This window comes from Amborella trichopoda, chromosome 9 (genome assembly GCF_054954075.1).
Source record: "Amborella trichopoda isolate Santa Cruz 75 chromosome 9, AtrichopodaSantaCruz75HAP2 v2.0, whole genome shotgun sequence".
Classification (NCBI taxonomy): domain Eukaryota; kingdom Viridiplantae; phylum Streptophyta; class Magnoliopsida; order Amborellales; family Amborellaceae; genus Amborella; species Amborella trichopoda.
In genome coordinates this window covers 21,311,556-21,335,924 of record NC_142344.1, presented here as the reverse complement: position 1 = coordinate 21,335,924, position 24,369 = coordinate 21,311,556, and the positions used below count along the sequence as shown (strand labels likewise).

At 38.6% G+C, this 24,369-nt stretch overlaps 1 protein-coding gene across 43 annotated transcripts in view; it reads left to right on the top strand.

The window, feature by feature from the left end:
• Positions 1-23,577, top strand: part of EMB1687 (ribonuclease P family protein / Rpp14 family protein) — a 29,444-nt gene extending 5,867 nt beyond the window's left edge. Inside the window, exons 3-8 of one of the 43 annotated variants that reach the window (XM_088846672.1) lie at positions 110-189; positions 373-420; positions 1,230-1,286; positions 9,035-9,093; positions 9,177-9,306; positions 21,886-22,188. In XM_088846672.1, coding sequence (XP_088702798.1) covers positions 148-189; positions 373-420; positions 1,230-1,286; positions 9,035-9,093; positions 9,177-9,306; positions 21,886-22,008 — 459 coding nt within the window. In that variant the 5' untranslated portion in view covers positions 110-147 and the 3' untranslated portion in view covers positions 22,009-22,188. The other 42 variants (XR_016040696.1, XR_016040693.1, XR_016040685.1 and 39 more) reach the window with 42 other exon arrangements.
• Positions 23,578-24,369: the final 792 nt, after the last annotated feature.

Sequence of the window (24,369 nt, the reverse complement as noted above, 5' to 3'; positions counted from 1 at the left end):
AGACGTCATCCTTTAGCTGATTGAGAGAGAGAGAGAGAGAGAGAGAGAGAGAGAGAGAGAGTGTCTAGGAGGTTGGTGATTGATTTTGAGGGCATGTTTGTTTGCGCAGAAGTGTGAGCAGCGCCCGCGCTTTCAGCCACATCCTATATGTTTCATGGGAAAATGCCCTGCCCTTCTGCGACTTTCCATGTTATAACCCTAACTTTCTGCCTTTTTTAACTTTCTTCCCAATCTCTCTCTCTCTCTCCTCTCTCTCCCTCTCTCCTCTCACTCTCTCAGTTTCCCCTATTTTTTGGCCGTGTTACTCTGTCCCTCTCTCTTTCTCATTTTGCAGGGAAGATTTCCCCCATTTCTCTCTCTCTCATTTTGCAGGGAAGAACCACAATAATCTCTCTATCTCTCTGGAACCGTGGATCTCTGGTATGACATTCCTCTCCCTTGGTTGAGTATAGTAATTTGTTTTTGTCATTTTAAAATTTTACAGACATATTGAGTAATGAAGCTTTATAGAGTTATTCTATGTTAGCTGTAAAACTATTTCATGATTTTGTTGATGAAATGCTTCTCTTTGTGGCTTTTTTTTGGGTCTTTTCCATTGTGAATGGGTTTTGTTGCAGTCTGATAGAAATTGATGTCTTTAAACAATATCTGAAAGTATCAATATAGAGAATTTTGGCTCTCCCAAGCTTTGCTAATTAACTACTTATTCATATCTTTTTATGAGGTTTTTGGTGCACTTTGATGATGAAAAAATGTACCTTTTAAGCTATAAAAAAAGCAACTTACATCATTGAACTTCTAAAATATTAGGTTTAGAGAAACCTTATTTTATCACAAGCAAAAGTTGGTCAAATGATTTTTAATATTTTTTTCTTTAGTTTTTGTCATGGCGATTTGGGTTTGAAGCTCGAGAACAAGAGCTGATGTCTTTATGTGGTCTTTAAAAGGACTTTTAACATACGTTTTTTAAATCAAATGCTTCTTTTGCTTTATGTCTGTTTTTTCTATTGCAATGTTCTTGGTTTTCAGGTTTCATGGGTTCTAATATCTTTATGCACGCAGTAGGACTGTATTGTCACGATTAGTTTTTTTTCCCTCTCTCTCTTATTCTCTCTTGTTTTCCTGTGTTTTCTCATTTTTTGGATTTTCTCCATCTCTTTTGTCTTGATTATTATAGGTTTTTTTGGTTGCTTGATTATGAAAAGTGATGTGTTTAAGAATCTCTGAAGGTGCCATCTACAAGCCGATTAGCTTCTTTTTTCCATGTTATTGGCCATGATGATGAGGTACTTGTTAGCATTTGAAGTTCATATTTTGAATCAACTTCTAACGATACTATATACACGATCTTGAAGATAAGTACGAGATTGAAGATAAGTACCAGAGAATTCAGATTGTGTGTCCATGTCGAAATGGCTTAGACTTGGTGTTATTACATATATGTAAGAACTAAGAATTTCCAAGGAACCCTGGCATTATCATGCACTTCTGGTGATTCATTGCTTCGTTTTTCTTTTACTGGGGTTTTAGTGATGAGGTTTTATACAGTTCGATGGAACCTCATACATTAACTAAATCTCTGACTAACTGATTATGGTAGTAAATGATCTTAAAGATGAGAATGGAGACCTTGAGTGTTGGGGCATTCGTGGCCATTAGCTCTGGTTCATCTATTGTACCCTGGAAAAATTCTTATAGGAGCATCATGCTTTATTCAAAATTATGATTTGCAGTGGAATTTTGTTTTCTATGTGATTCTGAGTGGATTATGACATGTCATGTACAATGTTCCAAAAAATGCCTAGTGGTGTCTAGGCGGCCGGGGTGCCCAGTGCCCAGGTGGAAGAACAAGTGTGGGAGGTGTCTGAAAAGCTTCTTTTAGGTCCAAATTGTGAGTAAAAAATACATATTGAGGCATTTTTATTCCATTTTTTATGTTCAATCAATCCAAACTCTAAAGACAAACTAAAGTATTTTGACATTTGGACGATTAGTTAATTACACAATGTAATCCAATATTCAAATTCAGTACTAGCCTACTAGTAGATTAGACTACTAGTGCCGAGTACTAACACAATGACAAGGAAAATATAATAATCATTTAGTCACAAATTCACAAGCCACAATTCACAAATCATAAATTATAATCCAATTAATCCATACTCCATAGTCCAAAGCCCAACCCAAACACCATATATCATACTTCTTATTAGCTCATACACATGATAACAAACACATAGTCCATAGTCCATACACTCCTTACGATTACCATGATTACCATCTCAGTTTATAGTCCATACTTCATACTCCATACCATTAATACACCCTGTTAGCCTGGTTAGATCGGAACCAGCCATTGGCCGGTTCCGGTTTCGACCGGTTTTGGTGAACCATCTAGGTATTTTTAAAAAAATTATATAAATCCCAAAGAATAAGGGATTTTGTTTGTAATACATTTTTTAATGTTTTCCATCATTTTGGCAAAGATTGGAATTTTTTGGCCATTAATACTTATTTAAATATTTTTACATTTTCCCATCTTTTTTGAAAATTTTCAAAAATACCCCTAGGCGCAAATCGATTCTTTAAAATCGATTTTTTTTTTTTTATTAATTTTCAACTCCATTTGGATGTGCTTTGTTTAACCATGCTTTAAATATACTTTTCATATTTTATTAGATTTCTTTGTATTTTTTTTTAACACTTTTTTGACTGCTCGGGACTTGCCTGGTTAGGCCAGTTGAACTGACCGGTTTACTGGTTAGGCCGGTTGATCCACTTCCGGCCCCATGTCTGGTTATCCGTTCTATTTAAATTTCTCTTACATTGCTCCACACACACAAGAAAAGGAAAAAAAAAAAAAAAATATATATATATATATATATATATATATATATATATATATATAGACTTGAAGACTTAAAGAGTCTTTAGTCATCATTAGGAAAAGTAGGGCCAGCTGTATCATATGCATTGGAGTCTAGCCCATTATCGTCATAATCATCTCCCTCTTCAACACAACACTCATCCTCTTCTGTTTCGTCGGAATCTACCTCCTATTCCTCTTCTTCCTCTGCCCCCCTCTTCCTCTGTGAAGATGATTTAGTGGCCCTAGGAGGGTCGATTGCTGTACCTGAGGCCTCCATAATCATATCCCACATCAACCCCTCATGTCCCTTAACCTCATCATTTTCAACCAACCACTCCATGGTATTTTCCATGTCTTTCGTTCTAAGGGGGTCTCTTTTTTCTTGGTTACAAATCTTTCCTGATTCTTGAACTTCACATAACTAAATCATTTAGCTTCTTTGAGTCAAGCATGTTTCTTTTCTTTGTACGAACCTATATGAAAAATTGAAACCACATACAATAAAAAGAAAATAATTAATATTACAATTTACATTATAATGAGTAATTACTAATGCTAATTAGTAAACTGTAAACTAATAATTTTTAATTGTTTAAAACTTAAGTAGCATAGTAAGTTAGTAACTAACATACCATCTCAAAGGCACTTCTATTTCGCTCACAACCAGACAAGTTAATGCTTAGGCGCAAGATCCAAATGACCATCGTTTGCATGTCTGGAGCACTACAACCATGCCATCAATGGGCTGCAAATTAAGTGTGTTGAAGATTTATCTATAGTTAACCATGAATTGATTATGAATTATGATTATATATGAAATAGACAAATAAAACAACAAACATGAAACTTGACAAGTATATTATTGCCTGGATCAACTTCGATCCTCTGCCTTATCGCCATTGCACTCCTAAAAGATCTCAATGCGCACTTGTAATTTATCAGTTCATCAGCGTATAATGTCTCGGATTTCGTGATTAGAGTTTAGCATAACCAGTCAATAATTAAATCGTCACAATTGTGTTATTTGTCTGTATATCCCTATATCATAAAAGAAAAAAAAAGCTGGGTCAAAAAAATAACCAGCTGCATGCAATGGTTGGTGTTACCGCCTATCCTACTTCTCCCTAATAATCTTCCAAACAGCCTCATAGAGGCTCTCATCATTATCCAAATTTTTAGTTATCACACTTGCAACTTTCCATTGTTTCATATATGAAGCCCATGGAGGGCTTGTCATTGTCACCCATGTGCAAGACTTTGACTCCAGAAAAACAACCTCAAGAGCGCCCTTCACCCCTTGCCAGAAAAACTTAGATAGGATAATATCTCGTGCTTTCTTCCCTTTTTGATCCCTGGCCCACTGGCATGCTCTCCAATCATCAGAAGTCAGCATTTGCCTCAACTGGATTCTCCTCGTATATATGCTAGACACAGGAACCAGGTAGCAAATCTCGTGACCCCCGGCCTCACCATCTCCTTCTTTGTAAACATGCGCATCATGTTGCGGGTGAGGGTGTGGCTATAGATGAAGGTTGTAACTGACTTAGCCTTTCTAGCTGTACCTGCAATCTCACTTATCATTTTGAATATGTTGTTGTTGGGAGTGATGATGAAACTCAGTTGTCATTTTGAATTCATCAGATGTGATGTTATACTCTGAGTCTTGTTGGTTTATTAGTTCATCTATTTTGAGTTTTGTTGCCAATTTGATTTTTTATTTTTTTGGTTTATGTGTTGACTTTGTGCTGCTAGTGTCTAACGTTGATGTAGATTACTCATTATGGATTATGGCATATTGGCATTGATGAGTAATGAAATGCAACTTTTGTATGAATTTGGGGTGACTTTCAACCTTATAAAGTTTTGGCATTTCAAATTCAAGTTTTAATCTAATTCATGCGCAAATTTTGAAATTCCAGAACACAATAACACACAAAAGGCCTGAAAACTGACTTTATAACATATTTATATACCCATAGACACACACACACACACACACACACACACACACATATATATATATATATATATCATCATCATCATCATCATCAACATCAACATCAACAACAACAACAACAACAACAACAACAAAGCCTTTTCCCAATTAATTGGGGTCAGCTTCATTTCTCAATATACCTGTGTTTCTTTACCATACGTTGCATATGGGGAACGTCCTAGCAAAAGCAGATATCGTATATTTCAGATTCATAAGAAGTTTTGGCAAAGTTTTACGTTAGCTGCCTACTTAACACAAACCCCCCTTTACCCGGGTTTGAGATGTGTTAAGAGAAAGTTTAAGGTCCTCACATTTCTTATATATATATATATATATATATATATATGAAAGATACTACAAAACGCCTATAGGCAAAAATGAACAGTGATTTCGCCTACCCTAATCATCGTCCAAAGTTCATCGCACAGTCACGACTGTCGGGTAGTGTTTCATTTTTCATTTTTTTTTACAAATCGGAATGACCTAAAATTTGGAGGTATTAGCTTCAGAGGTATTTTGGTCAATTTGTTTTTCGTGAATTATTTTTTTTACATTTTTAGTAGGTGCGTCTCACTAAGATGTACACAGGCTCCAAATTTCATATCATTTTGATTTGTAAAAAAAAAATATGAAAAATGAAACTCTATCGGACAATCATGACTGTGCGATGAATTTTGGATAGTGATGAGGGTAGGTGAAATCGCTGTTCGTTTTCGCTTATAGGCGTCGAGAAGACTTTTCCATTTTCCATATATATATATATATATATATATATATATATATATATATCTATATGGAAAAAGCTGGGATTAGCCCACTAGCTCATATGAACATATGAGCCCAACGATTTAGATTGAATCTGAGCCAATCTGATGGTCACGACCTCATTTCGTGTTTGAATTTTAATTTTTTTTCTACAAATTCGAATCACTTGAAATTTTAGGCGTGTGTTCTTCTCATCAAGGCGCACCTAATAAAAATATAAAAAAATGACCAAAATACCCCCAAAACTTTTTGGGGGTATTTTGATCAATTTATTTCATGTAAAATATTTTTTTAATATTTTTCGACAATTAAGCTATTTTTGATGAACACATTCCTAAAATTTCAAGTGATTTGGATTTGCAGAAAAAAAAATTTAAAATTTAAACACTGTCGAACATTCATGATCGTCAAATCGGCTCAGATTAAATCTGGGCCGTTTGGCTCATATGTTCATATGAGCTAGTGGGCTAATCCCAGCTTTTTTCTATATATATATAGATATATATATATTTATATATAAGGAAAACTGAGGTTAGCCCACTAGTTCACAATTACATATGAGCGCAACAATCTGGGCCAATCTGACGGTTACGACCTCATTTTGTATTTGAATTTTAATGTTTTTTCTACAAATAAAAGTCAGTTGAAATTTTAGATGTCCATTCATCTCATTAAGGCACACCTAATAAAAATAATTCGTAGAAAATAAATTGACCAAAGTACCCCTAAAAAGTTTTGGGGGTATTTTGGTTCATTTATATTTTGGAAATTCTTTTTTTTGATATGTTTATTAGATTATCTTATTGTTAAAGAATACACGTTCAAAATTTCAAGTGATTTGGATTACATGCTCAAATAATATATATATATATATATATATTTATGTATGTATATATATATATATATATATGTGTGTGCGTGTGTGTGTGTATGTGTGTGTACGTGTGTGCATGTGCATGTGCATGTGTGTGTATGTATATGTATGTATGGATGCATTATTCTCATGACTAAAAATCCTTTATATTCAAAACTATAGAACCCCCAAACCCAACTTTCTAGGCATATTTGGGGCGGGGGGTTTGCACTCTTAGAAAGTTGACTCAAGTGGGATATCCATAATTTTCCCTTATATTTTCATAACTCTGTCTCCAGTTGAGATGATCAATTTGAAGGTTTTCTAGTGTCGCAACAATTTTTTTGGTGGGTTTTTGAGGCGCACGTTAATTCTATAGTATAAGGTTGACACCTTATACAAACTTTGTCCTATATGTTGGGGACCTAGGCAGATAGATAGAATCCTTTCCCTCTGCTAAGGGAGAGCAAGGAACAAAAGAAAATCTTGTTTTTGAACCCGGGTATGCAGGTACTATGCGTCCTCTCACTACCAACCAGGGACATCATCTGGTTGGGTCTTGTCGATATCAACACTGAGAAAGAACAACCAAACGGAAGCATCAACTACCTATGGCTCTTGGCCAAGACAACGTCCTAGGCGAAGGGGAGATCGGAGCAAGAGGTGATACCTAGATGACGCCTGTCCTGGGCTGCAGTAAGTATATTGAGAGGTCGTTCCGCCCCTTGTCCCCGAGGATGCGTAATATATTCTCATACAATGTTGCTCCAATTTGATCTAGCTGGCGAGCGATCCTAGTTCACGACAGAGAACAAGATAGCAAGCGAGCGTACCTTTGTTCGCTTCTTATCCACCAAGCATGGAAGTTTAAGGAGAACTGTAGATCAGTTATACCTTATAAAGTCAGCAAACAGCGGTTCTACTATTTTATTTAGGGTAGGGTCTTCCCCCCTTTAACTCTTCTAACATCGAGCTAAGTGACTTCATAACCGCATAGTAAAATGAAGGCTTTGCACCTTTGCTTTAAAGCTCACACCTTACTTTCTAAGTGCTCCGCACCCTTGCTTGGTAGTCTCAGTCTGCAATTGAAGGCTTTGCACCTTTGCGTAGTCATTCTAATAAAAAAGAGAATGGCCCTGCACCTTTGCTTCATTCCGCTTTGCTCACTTTCTCAGTCTAAGTCTTGAACCTTAGCGCTGATCGTTGGTTTTCTCAGTCGCGGCATTGTTAATTTCATTTCGCAGTTTTTGGGATCCATCAACTGCCCTAGGAACATCTTTGAGGGTCTAAACCCCCTTAATTTATGTTTGGGCCGCCTAGTTCTTAGTTCTTTGGCCACCTGCCTAGGTAGCTATGACCCCTGGCCGTGTAGGCACTCGCATCCTCTTTTTTTTATTATTTTAGAAAAAAACATTGAGGGCTGCATGGGAGGCATGTGGAACCCACTTCATTGGGTGCCATTTGGGGCCCACGGGTGGCATTGCCCCCCCCACTGATAGTTGGTTTTCTCAGTCGCGGCATTGTTAATTTCATTTCGCAGTTTTTGGGATCCATCAACTGCCCTAGGAACATCTTTGAGGGTCTAAACCCCCTTAATTTATGTTTGGGCCGCTTAGTTCTTAGTTCTTTGGCCACCTGCCTAGATAGCTATGACCCCTGGCCATGTAGGCACTCGCGTCCTCTTTTTTTTATTATTTTAGAAAAAAACATTGAGGGCTGCATGGGAGGCATGTGGAACCCACTTCATTGGGTGCCATTTGGGGCCCACGGGTGGCATTGCCCCCCCCTTCCCCCCCCCCACCTTCTTGGATTGATTCTTGTCCTCTTAAAGCTTCTATAAGTTGTGAGGTGGCGAACAAACTTTATTGGGTTTTGGGAATCCTAGGAAGGCAATTCTAAAAGAGAGGTTTTGGTTAGTCAGTGTAAGATCTATTTGGATTGGGACTCCTAGGTTATATGGATTTCAAGGAGGGCGCATTCCCAATTGTATTGGAAGATTGTTAGGAAGGTTCCTACTAGGGACAATGGTGTGATTCCAAGCCTTAGATCATGATGACTGATCTGGGGTTGATGGTTAAGATTTAATCTCTCATTCCTTTGGTTTCCCACTCATATTAGAAGACAAATAACCCTGATTTGACCTGTTCCATTTTTTTTCCCGCAAAAAGACATACCCTCTCCTCTTGTTAATTCAATTCAACTTATTTTTTTTTAATTCAAAGGCTTAAAAGAGGTGTGCATAGTGGCCAAGAGGGCTAGGGCTAAAAAGAGAACCCTGGGGGGGGGGTGGGGGGGAGAGAGAGAGAGAGAGGGTGGCATGTGATTGACTGTGTTTTATGGTGCTGAAATTTTAAACAGATTTGTGAGACAAAAACCTTGTTCTTTTCTATTCGACAATATGTTGTTCTGCAATTTTTCTTCTCAGAAAACTTTAAAGGGATATTTGTATTCAAACTAGGTGCACCATCGGTCTAGGGAGACAATAAGGGGTGTAAGAAAGTCCTAGGGGTAACCTTAGGTGGTGTAACCAATTTGCTGTCTCAGCTCGCAGGTTGAAGCTGTCATCAGGCCCCTGGTTCTTCATGTGGCAGCAACATTCCCTGGTGCAAGGTATGCCTATCTTGTTTGGTTTTGGGTCTACATTATATATGCAAAATTTTGCGGAAAGCTCATTCATATTTTAGTTGATGTAGCCTTTTTTACTGCAAGGTGGTCTTCCTGGAATTCTGCTGTAAATTACCGAAAATTTTGGAACATCATACAGTGTATTGCCCACACCTTAGCACGCATATTAAGACTATGAATCCAAGTCTACATAGCAAGGTCTTGGCTGTTCCATTTACAAATATGTAGATGAACAAAATTTAGCTCACATGCTCACATCATGATGAAGTTTTTCTTTTTCTATATCTTGATGGAGATTCATTTGATTAACAAGAAAATGATCATCCATGTACTTCAGTTCTTTCTTTTTGTTTCTTTCATTCAGTACGTAATGCAATTCTAATGAGGAACTCTAGGATAATTGGCTTATTTATTTAACCTTCCTAAGGATCACAAAATTTGTTGAAAGTCAAATCTCATTCTGCACCTAATATGTGTACACTTGGTCCGTGTCTTGGCCATATACCTTTGACTCCTTGCCTAGGCCATCCATTGAATGTCCCATGGCCCAGTGAATAATATATTGTGGTTGGATCACTAGATTGGCATGCGATTCTCTGCAAGTCACCTTGCATTGCATTTATCATGATTTGTATAGTCTGTAGATGGATATAGGTTTTTAAATAGCAAGTATCAGCCTATGAAATGATTAGCATTTACCTGGTTGCCTTTGGGACTATTCAAGTATCTGGTCCATGCATCTATAGAGGGTAACTTCTTCATTGACTTTTTCCATTTATCAACACAGATAAAGTACCATATGTTCAGCATCATTCTTTACCTCCAGGGATATATTAAAAGATGGAACAGACTTTTGTTTGGTTCATTTTTTTTTCTTTAAAATAGAAAAATGTTTGTTCATGTATCTTAGTTGTTTGCTCTCTATTGTCATTTACCTCCTCCTATATGCATACCAAACTAATCCTAATTTGGGACATACTGAATTCTTAATGTTATCAATTGAATTTCAAATTAAGTAGGTTTGGGTGCTTCCCCAATTAAATCTTAATTGAATAGGATCATATTTGTTTTTATTTTTTAGTGTCATCAAATTGAATCTAATTTTGAATGGGGAGTTTCCATTGTTCTGAATTTATGGTAGACTTTATTTTTTTATTATATGAAAGGGTCATTATCTATTTTATTTTAAGGGAAAATTATGTAAATATCCGTTATATAGTTTGTTATTACGAAAATACATGAAACTTTTCGTTATTACACAGATGTCTGCTTTTTCAACTTCATAACACTTTTTTTTTTAAAAAAAGACGAAACTACCCATTTTTTGTTTTTCAAAAACGATTTGTTTTTAATTTTCGGTTTTTAAATATCAATATTATGTATGCCCAAATATATAAACTTGGGGTTGAATTGGCTTTTTGGGTATCATGCATGCTTCTACACTTTCACATCAAGGGTTCAAGTTCCCCCATATGCAATCTAATTTTTTTAATAAAAAATGGACTTTTTTATTTTATTAAAAAGCAAAAAAAAAAAAAACCCCTCATTATGGAATGGTTGTGGCTTTTCGGTGACCATGCAAGGGTTCAAGTCCCGCAATACGCAATCTAATTTTTTTCAATAAAAAATGGATTTTTTTTATATTAAAAAGCAAAAAACGAAGCCCCATCATCCATATGCAATCTAAGTTTTCAATAAAAAAACGGATGTTTTTTATTTTATTAAAATAAAAAAAAAAAGCCCCATTATGGAATGGGTAGGATTTGATACCAAAACCTCTTGAAGAAAACCATATGCCTTTTACCAATACACTATTCCTTTGGGTAATAGTGATAGAAATGGGTATCGTATTATATATATACTTTAATTTTTTATTGTTTCTTTTTTTAACATGCCGAGTTACAAGCTATAAAATTTGGTTCTTCAAAAATAAAAATTGAAAAAATTTCGATTTTTCAAAAACCGAAAATGGGCAATTTCGACTTTTTTTTTTCAAAATGTGTTATGAAGTTGAAAAAACGGACATCTAGGCAATAATAGAAAGTTTCAAGTATTTTTGTAATAATGGGAAATATAACGGATATTTACATAATTTTCCCTTATTTTAATGTTATCATGATGATTCCAATTTTGAATGGTACAAGGGCTTGGATTAAGACGATAACAACTGGGTTTCATAGCACTGTCTCAAGTTCCATTCCTATGTAACCTTGTAAAAAAAAAAAAAAAACCATAAAAATGCCTTTTTTCAGAATTAAAAAATAATCCCTATTGTTGTTTTTTTTTGCTTGGGTACTTTTTTTTTTCTTCTTCAGTTTTTAGTTTTTCCCAAAATATCCCTAGTCATGTACTTGAAGTACAGAACTGCATGTGAAACTTCTTCTTTGAATCAATCCAGCACTTCAAGTACTGGCAAACTTTTGGCCAGAAATTGGTCTGACACTTGGATGACCGGACCACTTTCCTTTTGGCCAGGCCGGACCACTTCAAGTCTTCAAAACAAAAAAGAAAAGAAAAGATTGATTGAACAAAAAAAGAGAGGTGTGGGGTTTACATTGCCCAATCCCCACCCTTCACCTCTCTCTCTCTCTCTCTCTCACTCACACACACACACACGTGCACGCATGCACGCACACACAAAAGCCCTTACCCTTCACCTCTATCTCTCTTGCTATCTCACATTCTATCTCTTCTAAACACCACCCCACTTCATTTCTTTTTTTTATTTTGATTGAGTCTGTCTATCAATTGAAGTACCTAATTGAAAAGAAGATTATCTGACAGTCCAAGTGCTGGCTTGACTTCTGGTGGAAAACTTGTCAAAGGTCTGTCTAGCAATTGGAGTGCGGACTCGACACTTTTATGGAGAAGTCAGTTCAGTACATCGAGTGCTGGCCTGATTTCTCAAAGGAAAAAGCTCCAAATGTTGTCTGGTACTTGTAGTACAATTTTTCAAAAAAATAAAAGAATTGACAAAAAAGGGACCTTTCAGGGTTTCTTCCCAATATATAGCTGTCATGTGTACATTCCGTGCAAAAGTTCCTTGACGATTTAGCCTTTGCTTTCACAGGTCTTACTTCCGCAACAGGAAATCCCGAAGCTGTCCTAACCTATAGACCATCTATGGGTATCTCTCCAACCTCGACTGGGGATGTCCCTTTGAAAACCCTCTACGTAGTGCCATATTGCCTAGAGGAAAGGATTTTGGACATGACTAGGGCCATAGATTGCCCAACCCTAGATCAATCAACCAATACACACACTCCCAATTGAAGTATACAATCCACAATAATTTTTATTACATGCTCTTATAGGCTTTAAAGGCCACAAACCCCAAGAAAATAATTCATAGTTTGGGATAATAGGGACACACTTATTTTTTTATGTCATCAAACTAGATCCCAAATTAGTTTGTTTTGATTCCATTCCAAATTAATTCTCATTTTATCTATGACTCATACCATAAATGTGAGTCATGTGGCATCTAAAATGTTTTTTTGCGTGAATCTCTTCGAACCTTTCTAGATCTCAACAGATAAATAGAGTTGTCACCATCCTCAAATAGTGGGATGCTGGTCCGAAGGCTTGAAGATCAACAAAGACTAATTGCATTAGCAATAGCTGAGATGCAAGAAACGAATTATGAACCTTTTTGCTTCAAATTTATTCTTTGGCATTGTATTACCTTCAAGAAAAGAGAACTGAATGACATGATGTTCAATTTCACCTATGCAAAGAAGTTATCTTTGATTTTGTATTTTATGAATATGAAGGATGTGTTACATCTATGGATGTTATTACCTCTTGTTATATCTAAATGATTGAATAGAAACATATTTATTTTGGAGCTATACATGTTTGCGTCCCAAATTATTTTCTAATTTGGGAAGAAACATTAAAAAACTGAATCCCAAATTAAATTTTGATTGATTTATGACTCATATTCAATAAATGCTAGTCTTGTGGAAGCTGGATTTGCTATGAATATATTTGGACCTTTTAAGACTGCAACACCTAGAGTACCACCACCCTCAAGCAAACGAAATGTTGGTCTAAAGGCTGGAGGATCAATGAAGACTAATTGTATTAGTAATGGCTGAGCTGCGAGAATGTAAAAAGCATGCCATAATGAACTTTTTAGATTTGAGTTTATTCTTTTGCATGGTATTTGCTTTACTTCTGTTTGTGATAAAAGGGAATCAAATGGTATTATGTTCAGTCTTAACCAACAAAATTTTATCTTGTATCTTGTGTAAATATCATGTTGCTTGGGATGTATATAAATGATGTGGTACATTTATGGATGTGTCAATCCTATGCTGCTTCTGCTAAGATATATGGTCTTCTGTACTGCTTCCATAAAAATTTAGTATGTATGCTCTTTATCTAACTATTTACGACAGAATATATAGGAATGAAAGCTCAAAAAGTCAAAAGAGAAAATTCTTGTGGTCATTCCCTTAGGACGACTGCAATAGAACTTATGTTACATCAGGTCAAATGTGGTTAACCTACTGGAACTTATAGTACATCCGGCAACCAAACCCAGGGGTTAAACAAAGATGGTTCGAAGGAGATAACAAAGCAGATGAGATGTATGTTTTAGCAATGCATTTGATAAGGACATGCTAAAATATAGTCTTTGGGGCTTTTTTCTTTTTTTTTTTTGATAAAGTTAACCATTTCATTAAATAAGAAGATAGTATGTACAAGTGTTGGGAGCATCCCGTACAAAAATTGGGAGTTATCGGAGCCTTGAAGGGGCTAGGTAATCCCTATACAGAAAAAACAGGAAAACAGACAAGCGGCTACTGTGACAACAACAAATTGATGCAGCCAACCAGTCAAAGGGTTTATAAAATGCCCGTTTTTACAACGTAAATATAAGAGGTGAGCAAAAATTGGAGAAAAACCCTGCAGCAAACTTCACGGTGGTCCAAAACTGTTTGTAAGATCAGGAGGCGGAGATAGGCCACTTTCTTGGATGTTGGTTCTGTCATTGTCCATGAGATCTGCGAACTCGTTCGATGTCTTGAAAATATGCCTCCATGAGACGCTGATATCCCGGTAAATGAATTCAATCTCATCAAAGATCGAAGCTATGTACCAAGGGGTTATAGACTTTCTAGATGCCCAAAAGATAATATTGTAAGCATCCCCTTCAACTATCAAGTGGGATCCGTTAAAGAGCTTGAGCCCCAACAAGAGTGCCATTGCTTCAGCACGTTGTGAGTTTGTGTGGCCTAGGGGTTTGGCAAACGTAAGTAAAATATTCCTCTCATGATCTCTGAAGACTCCACCAGCACCGGATGAGCCTGGATTGCCCCTTGACCAACCGTCAAAATTAAGTTTGATAGTTCCCCTCAGGGTGGTTGTCAATTATTGGGTTTTTGAGTTTTCAGCGGCTGGTGAAATAGGATATTATCCCAATGGCTTAGAAAAAAGTTTGTCGGTATCCCAGCGAAGACTTTATGATTGGTTGCCCAGAAGGTTACCAAGGCCGTAACCTTATGGAGAAGTGCTTGCCATTGTTGATAGTACCTGGAATATCCTAGTATTCCTTTCTGTCCAAATAACCCATGTAAGCGCAACAGGTGTAGCCTTCCAAATAAATTTTCTGGCGTTGGGCCATGGCTTGGCGAAATCTGTGGATAACAGGGATAGGACAGTAGGTGCGGTAACCCATTGTATGCCAAAAAGTAGTAAAAGCCGGCTCCAAAGGTATCGCGCTTGCTCGTAGTGAATGAACAGATGAGCGTTAGATTCCTCCTCATTTTGGCACATAACGCATCTGTTGAGAATATGGATTTCCCTCTTCTGTAGTTGATCTACAGTTAAAGCTCTATGTGATCTAGCTATCTAGTTGAAAGTCTGGACCTTTGGGGGTGCGATGTCCAGACTTTAGAAAGGATCGAGCGGAGGTTGAAGGGCAGAGTGGGAGATTGAGTGAGTTTCCTATAAAAGGAGGCCATTGTAAAAAGATCAGAGGGGGAGAGAGTCCACACCAAAGCGTCCCACTGATAGGACTGTAGTTGGTGTGCAAAGCTGCTGAAAGTTGAATGAAAGAGAGGGATTCATCATCTGAGAGGTTTCTCCTGAAAGATGGATTCCAAACTCTTCGCCCTCCTACAGGAACCACTTCGTCAGCCACTGTAGACTCTATGTGTGAGGCGATGGAGTAAAGGGAGGGGAAGAGATCCCTTAGGGGGATATGACCAAACCACATGTCAGACCAGAATTTTACTCTCGATCCTTCTCTGGTGTGGAATCTGACATAATTATTGAAAATAGGAAGGGAGTGGGCAATCAAGTTCCACACACCTGAACTTCAACTTCGATGTCTCACATGTGGCACCCAAGTAGTAGCCAGGATCTTGTATTTGTAACGAATGACTTGAGCCCACAATGCGTCTGACTGTGTAGCTAGGCGCCACCACCACTTGCCTAGGAGGGTGAGATTGTGTTTGCTCAAAATTTTAATCCCGAGTCCACCTTGTGATTTTGGTAAGCAAACTTTATCCCATGAAATGAGATGGAACCTTGACTGTTCAGCTTGGCCAGACAATAAGAAGTTCTTGGAGAGTTGTTCCAAGCCTTTGGTCACCGAGGAAGGCATATGAAATTAAGACAAGGTAGAAAAGAATGTTTGCTAAGGTAGCATTGATCAGCGTTTAAGGACCTACCATTGAAATGAATCTTCCTTTCCAACCTGATAAGCGTCTGTCTACCTTATCTATCACCTTGGACCATTGGCGCTTTTTTGGTTTTCCTATACCTAAGGGAAGACCGAGATAGGTGGATGGCAGGTCCTCGACTTGGCATTCCCAACCTGGGATCAGGGATCTAATGCAATCAGTTGTGATGGCCACCCCCATCATTTTAGATTCGTCCTTGTTGATCTTGAACTCTGTGGCTTCCTAGAAACATCTAAGGAAAATCCTCAGATTATCGACTTCTTGGGGGGTAGCATCAAGAAAGACGAGTGTGTTGTTTGCGTACTGTAGATGGGACACAACAGGTCCCTGAGTGGAGCTTTTGAAACCAGATAGGAGGCCTTCTTGGTAGAGACGGGATAGGGATCTGCTGAAAACTTCAGCCACACGATTGTGAAGAGGAAGGTAGAAAGAGGGTCCCCTTGATGTAGTCGCCTTGAGGAAGGGAAGTAGCCTCTAAGGGATCCATTGATGATGATAGAAAAATATGGAGTAGCAGCATCCATTTTCTCCAAGTGTTTTCGAAATCCATCCTCGCAAAGTTTGGTCGATTATGGACCAATCAACATGGTCATAGGCTTTCTCTAGTCTATCTTAAAAATCAGACCAGGCTTTTTTATGACGTGTCTGGAGTGTATACACTCGTGTGCTACGAGAGCACCATCGAGAATTTGCCTATCTATGATGAAGCCAGTTTGAGAAGGCGAAATGATAAACGAAGGACCTGTTGAAGCCTAGTGGCCAACACCTTTGATAGGATTTTGTAGGAAGAGTTGATAAGGCTAATGGGTCGGAAATCTTTGAGTTCCTCAGCCCCTTCCACTTTGGGGACAAGGGCGATGAAAGTTGCATTAATAGCTTTATGCAAGATGCCCCTAAGGTGGAATTCATCAAAGAAAAAGAGGAAATCAAGACGGAAAGTGTCCAAAAAAATCTTGAAGGGCGCAATAGGAAACCCATCAAGGCTTGGGGCCTTATCTTTGGCCAAGGTGTTAATGGCCCCTACAATTTCAGCTTCCGAGAAAGGTCTCCCGAGCCACGTTCTCCAATGGTTCGATATAGTGAGAAAATCGAGGGAAGTCATTCTGGGCCTATGGACCGAAGAGGCTGCATAGAGGGACTGGAAGTATTCTAGGATGGCTGCCTCAATTTCCTTGGGATGGGTAAGAGAACAGTTGTCTTTTTTGAAGATAGAGATGGTGTTATCCCTTCTACGGCAGTTTGCTACTCGATGGAAGAATCCCGTGTTAAGGTTCCCTGCTTTGAACCATTTCACATGAGATCTCTGGAACTAGAACAGTTCTTCTTTCTTAATGTTCGCAAAGTAATCCAATCATGCAGAGGATCTAAAGGTAGCTTCTTGGTTAGAAAGAGGCATGGTTTCCTCTAAGCGATCTAGAGATTGGATAATGTGAAGGAGGGAAGCTTTATTTTGGGAGTAGTTCCCTAGAATGGACTTGCTCCAGTTTTTCAAGGCTGCTTTGAGGAGTTGAATTTTAGTTTGTAGCCTGTATCCTGCTCTTCCCGAGACCAGTGTGGACATAGAGTTCCACCAGAGAGGAATCAACATTAAGAGGGAGTCCTCTTGAAGCTATGTCAGTTCGAACCTAAACTGCTTTGGGCCTCTGTGTACAACAACTGTTTCTAGGAGAATGGGGCAGTGGTCAGAAGTAGGTTTGGGAAGAGAGAGGGCATGAGAACCAGGGAACACCTGCTCCCATTCGATAGAGAGCAGGAATTTGTCAAGCTTGGACAAGGTGGGTTGAAGAGAGTGGCTGAACCACGTGAACCGATTTCCTTGAAGTGGGATGTCAATTAGTTCATTGCGGGATATGAAGTCAGAGAAGGCATTCATACCCCTAGAGTGGGTTTGGGCAGAGTTCCTTTCGTGTGACCATTATTATGGTGTTAAAGTCCCCCCCCCCCAAAGTACCAGCAGGGGTGTCGTAGGGAAGCAATTTGATCCAATTCAGCCCAAAACTTGGGTCTTTCTGCGTCAAAATTAGGACCGTAGATAGCCGTGAATTTCCAATGGAGCCCATCAGAGGTACGAGAAAGTAGGATAGTAACCGAGAAGTCTCCTGAGTGAGAGGAGACCAGAGTATTATCTGAAGGGTCCCAGACTAGATAACCCAGATGCCGCCTGCGGCCCTGTTAGCAGGCCGTGATACCCATTGGCTAGGTCTGCGTCCTCAGACTTGGCAAATAAGAGGGAGGGTAGGCTCAGGAAGTTTGGTTTCAAAGAGGGCCAGGATGGTGGGTAAGAACTTTGCAGTCATATCCTTGATTGCGCTTCTTTTGCGTGACTGGCGCAATCCTCTGATATTCCACGAAAGGAGCTTCATGGGTCCGGGTGGAATTCAGGGGTAGCTTCCTGGGTAGAGGTCAACCTGGCTGACCGTCTCGGGAGCATTGAAGTGTGAGCCAACTGAGTTGGCGGCCACATGTAGAAGAGAGGAAAAGAGGTTCAGAAGTTCCCACTGTGCCTTGAGTGCACCTTCATGCGGCTTTGAGCATCAGCCTCTAAGAAGAGGTGAGCTGGTCCCTTAGGTTCGTCATGTTCGAAGACCATGACTTCATAAATCTCCTTCATCTTATCAAGGTCTCTGTCTTGATCTTCCCTTTTAGCCTCGTCATTGGTGTTCATTTCTACAGGGTGGGAACTAGATTCAGCTTCAGGCGTGATAGCTTGAACAGGGAGGGGGAAGGTGTTGTCAGGATGTGACTCCGGGAAGGAAGAGGATGCTGGGGTAGAGGAAACATGGGGCACATAAATGAGAGGTGCATGCTCCTGGTGAAGGGGAGGAGGAGCAAAGGCAGTGAAGAGGGCAAGTTATAGGGAGGGGAGGAAGAGGAGAGAGTGGGGAGGGAGGAAGAGGAAATAGTGGGGAGGGGTAAAGGTTCCTGAGGTGGAAGGGGTGAAGGATCCTCGAAGGGTACTCGTAAGAAGGAAGGGATGAGAAACTCGAAGGTGGAAGAAAAGTGAGGCAAGAGGAGGTGCCAAAGGAAGACTGAGAAGGAAGGTAGGCAAGGTAGTGGTGAACGTGCATGGAAGAGTAGTCTGCTGACAGGTAATGGTAAGGGGGGGATAGCGGAGATGCATCATTCTAACATGGCAGACACGAACAAGGTGGAGGGCGTAGGGGAGGTGAGGGGACAACAGACCTGTGACTACATTGGGGTTTGGAGGGGAGAGGGCAGTAGAGTGAACCGCGGCTAAACCAAAGGGGAGCAGGTTCCTGTCCATGACCTTGTAGGGTGTCGAAGCAACTGAGGTAAAGGGGAAGGGAAAGAACAAAAGAGAGGTGATAACATAAGAGGGAAGGAGCATAGGAACGGTGGCAAACTCAAGCGGGAGAAACGGCGATGGGAGCAAGGGGTGCAAGAGAAGAGGGAGTAGGTAGAGGGGTGCAGGAGGGAGTAGGTAGCAGAGAGAAGGGAGCAGGGACAAGGTCGGAGGAGGCAAGCGAGGGGGCACGAAAGGAATGGGAGGGGTTGGGGTCGATGTAAGGGGGGGTACACTCGTCGACCGACGACGCAGGGATGGAGAGGGCGGGGGGGATAGGTAGGATTGAAGGTTGAGATGGTGGTGTACACGGCACAGGTGTTGACCCCACAAGTTGCAACTGGGGACACGTAACGGTTGGAGATGCGGGGGGCAAACGTGGCAAGGGGCTCGAGGGCGGCAATGTTAAGGGAGGTATGATGGGGGTTAAAGAGAGAGAGGAAGATAGTGGGCTAGAGAAAGGAGGATGGCCCGAAGGGGAGCCCGAGGGGGAGTCCGAGGGGAGAGGGATAGTGGGGTGGGGCTGAGGCCCAAATTTAGGTTGAACAAGGCGAAGCCCAAGCCTAGAAGTTCCAGCAGCACACTTGTCGGGCCGGGAATACAAGTTGATTGAGGAGAGGGGAAGGGTTGGTGGACGGGCGTCTTTGGTCTTGTCAAGCAAGTGACAGTTGGCACCAGGGGCTTGCCAGCAAAGAGGTCGAAGTCTAGAGCCAGCCGGAGAAGCTCTAACAGTTTGCTGGGAAGATCTATTCCGTTTGACCAAAGTCCACTGAGAGTGTTCTTTACTGTGCTCCCGAGAACGGAAAGGGCGATGAAAGAAGTCGGGAGAAGGCGGAGATGCTGGAAACCAAGAAAAGGAGGTCGGAAAAAAACGATCTTAAATCTTCAACCAAACTTTGGAAGGGATTTGGTAAGTCCAGCACTTCCAATATATTATCTTATGTAATATATTATTTCTTCTTATAGTTGTAAATAAGACTTTTTAAATTAGTTGATATTATAAGATATTTTAGATTTGTTCTTATTTATATAGTAAAATAGTTACAAAATATAAAATAAAAATGTAAATCTCAGTATAATATTCTAGTTTGTTAGGTTGTGATAATTTTGGATGAATAAAGCGAATTAATAAATATTTGTTACTTTCTTCCATTATGACGCAGTTCAAGAGCAATGGAGTTTGGTCTAGCTTGAACTGTCAAGTGTAGTGATGCTACTTCATATCCAAATAATGTAGAAGCATCCCGAATTATTTTTATATTAGATTGGCCATGGTAATGTAGAATGAGCCTAGAGCTTTGTCAAATGAACTTATTGGAAACAAAGAAAAAGTGTATCATGTGAAACTTACTGAGATATATTCAAATTGGTGGCAATCAATTTCGGATATTTGTCAAATAGTCAACCTTATTTTACTAATTTGATTTGGAAAGCGTTAACGACCAGTTCCAACATATCAACTTCACTTAGATGAACTTGAATTGATGTCATTTGATCCCAGTGATATTGGTTGTGATTCCAGAGGATGATATTGGTTGTGATGGCAGAGAATGATTTTACTGACTTCGAGCTGCATCTTGCACTTTTTTGTTTTTGTTTTCTTTGTGCAACACTGTTTTACTGACATTAAGCTGCTTCTATAACTCTTGAAACCTTTTCAGTGGAACAAGAATATGTCCCTAAACTTCTGGGAAACACCTGTAAACCCTTGGGAACAACTTGATTGTACAGTTCTAAAAATCATTGAAAATTGTGATTTAAGTATGTTATTGAAGTAGCGAAAATTTGGCATTTCCAACTTTGTGGTGAACTCTGAATTTGAGATCAGAATTGTTCATTGAGCTGCATCCTTACTAGCCATATTCTTTTCTAGGATAGACTCTCAGTCCTGATTACAATGATTCCCAAGCATTTCCCATCACGTGTGTTGTGTTGGGACTGATAGAGGCATATTATGCATTGTAAGAAAATATGGTTTCTCTTGTGGTCATAGAATATACCTAGCTAACCAATTTCATATGATTGATCTTAGAACTGTGTGATCTTCCTGCCAATTCACAAGCTAATTGAGTCCATGTGCTTATTGGGGACATCACTTTTTGGTTTGCGCTATGTATTATGTTAACTGTTTGTGGACGACTAAATAAAAAAATTAATGGGTGCAGCATTATTTGGCTTAGTAATTTTTTTGGAGAAAAAAATTTGCTGTGGCATTGAAATCTAGATTATGTTGTTGTTCCATGGCTTGGAGTAGGGACTGTTGCCTGTTGAAGTTGGTGGGTATTTGAGGCACAACAATATTCATGTGATTAAGCCATATCATAGGGCTTGCTTCATCGTGAAGTGGACTGTGTACTTATTGTGATAGATGTGTAGGGTTATGATCATTCTCCATTAGTTATTGTGATAGATGCATAGGGTTATGATGATTCTCCATTAAATATTTGTATTGATTGTTTTGATTTCATCTATGTTAATGTGTATTTATGCTGGAGATTTGAATCTTGGAGGCGGTGATGAAATATATTGGATTTTTGATGGGCCATTGTGTTTGTAGTTTTCTTTTTGACTGGTATCAATATTTATGCTTTTGAATAATTTGCTTACCTTTTCTCTGTAGATTTTTATAACAGGTTATTAGTAATATTTGTTTCAATTTTTTGTTTCTTTTTTATATTCCTCTACTTCCTGAATCTCAGTATTTGTTAAGAAGAGTCGCTTCTCTGAGATTGTTTGATAGATTCACTTTTCATATTTTGTGTTTGTTGATTATTACAGGCTGGCACCTTTGTAGCAATTGTGAATTTCTTGTGCTACACCTGTACATATTCATCAAAGATGCAGATTTTTTCTGCGTTTGTGGCAACAAAGGATTTTGTAATGCATGTTTTACAACAATAATGTTGATTGAAAAAAATCAGGCTAATACGGTGTTGTCCCTGGCTTAAGATGATTATGTTAGCATTTCTTTTTCTAAAGTAGTGATATTGAGTGGAGTACAATAGTGATTGTTCTTCGAGTGTATATAGAACTAAATTCATTTTTTGTTTAATTTTTTTATCACATGGGTGAATGATTCAATGTGTTTTTCTTTACTTGATTCAAACTTGTTACTTGTTCTTTCTCCTCATTTAGTGCTAACATAGTTTATACATGCCAACAATGAGTTTTCAATTGTGAATGATGTTCAAAATTTTGGATTTGGGAGTCTAGGCGGGTGCTAGTATGCCTGCAAATCTAGGCAGCGCAAACAGGGATCAAGAGAGACCCACTAGGTTGTTTTAGGGGCTTGAAGTTGGATCCCAAAACCTCCCAAATCAACGGATTGATATATATATATATATATATATATATATATATACATACACACATCGTACAGACGATCCCAACCACAAGGAGATTCCAACTGTCCACGGTTCTATGGACCTGAGCCAGCTCCCGCTCCTGGGAACGCACTTGCACCTGACAACAATGATTGGTGACCTCTAGTCTAGGCATCAAGCATTAGGAATTGTAGGAAGAATTCTTAACTATCTACATCCATCTGAATTGAGAAAGCATCAACTTATGAGTTCTTCATATTTTGTCTCTGAGTCCGAATGTGCTTAGTATGTATTATCGATTATGTTGCGGACATTCTTAGCAATTGTTCATGTGATGTTCAAATATTTTTGGCATTCTAGCTGGCATGAGAATGCTTGGCATGGTTAGCGTGGAATGTAACCCTGGATTATGGACTGTGCTTCTGCTGTTGTCAATCATGATTCTTGCTCGTTGGAATGAGTTTGATTATTCTTAGAGCTTTTGTCCTGCTATTGATCGTCTTGTGTCCCTGCAATTGATCATCTTTGAATATTAGTGTGCTCGTTCTCATGTTTGTTCAATTATCTTGTGTCTTTAGTCCTTCGTATTGTGTTTTTTGTATTTTTTGGGTTCTTTTTTTAGTGTTAATTGAAAATGATACTCTCTGTTCTCCTTCAGATCTAACCTTCTTATCACTAATTCCATAGGAAAATCGTTCTTCAAGAAATTTGTGTTATTTTGATTAATCAATGCTTTTTCCATAAAAAGTTGTATGCCAATTGGAAGTATTAGAGCAAGCCTCCATCCAAATGGAGACCAAGTAAAGGATTAAAGTAACCATGGTAGTTGATATGCCGGATGAAGGGTTTTATCTATCAATAGAAATTACAGAGCATGTTGTGGCCAATTTTTTTATAAATAATCAAGAAAATCCCAACATGACTTTGAAATTTCAATGCCCCATCTCCACAACTCTCGAACCAAGCAAGCATATATCAGAATCCATGCCATGTTTCTTTCTTTTTCAGGTGCCATCTATCTCAAAGTACCATCCAGGAAACAAAGAAAATCACCAGAAATTCTGTTACCGACATTAATTTTCTTGGAGTGAAAATGATTATCTCAAGAGAGAACACTAGGGAGATTTTCTAGTGCGAGGAGGGGACTGAAATACCCTATTTATTATTTAATAGGAAACATATGTCATTTTTAAGTCCCTATAGCTTTTAATGTAAGATTTATCAGTCAATAAAATAGGCGTGGAGGATGAAACTTGGATTTTGGTGGTCATGAGGGTCTATATGGCCCTTAATTACAGTAAAGGGAGTATGTGATGCAATCTGAGCCACCGCAATGGCGTAATTGGATTTTACTTTTTTATTTATTTTTGAACTCTAGGACTTGGATGAGATTATCTTATTTGGATGGGTTTAATTATTAATGTAGGTGTTGAAAGGGAATTTGATTTAATTATTAGATAGGATAGCTAGTTTCTCGTTTCTTTTGGATTTACTTGATCTTTTCTTTAGTAGTTGGGATGAATTTGATTTTGTTTAGAGATGCTTTCTTTGTAGGACATAGAGATTAACGTGATTTAAGAGAGAGAGGATGTCACTTGTATTTGATTTTAAAGGGAAGGTATAGTTTCAAAAAGTGCTAGGCAAGTCCTCGGTGGCTTGGGGGTGTCAAGGCCAATTAGTGCTTAGGTGGGCTCCTAGAATTTGGGCTGTCCAGTTGACTTCAAAAAAGATTTTACAGTTATATATGAAATAAAATATAATAATTACATATTTAGGGCACATAAGGATTGAAATTATACTACACATTAGCACACATTTTATAAGTATAGCCAAAAGTTAGTCAATAATCCATATCCAATTAAAACTTAAAATTTACCATTTATAGTGCAATCAAAGTTCAAAGTTCAATAATTATTCAACATTCATCATAAAAAAAATT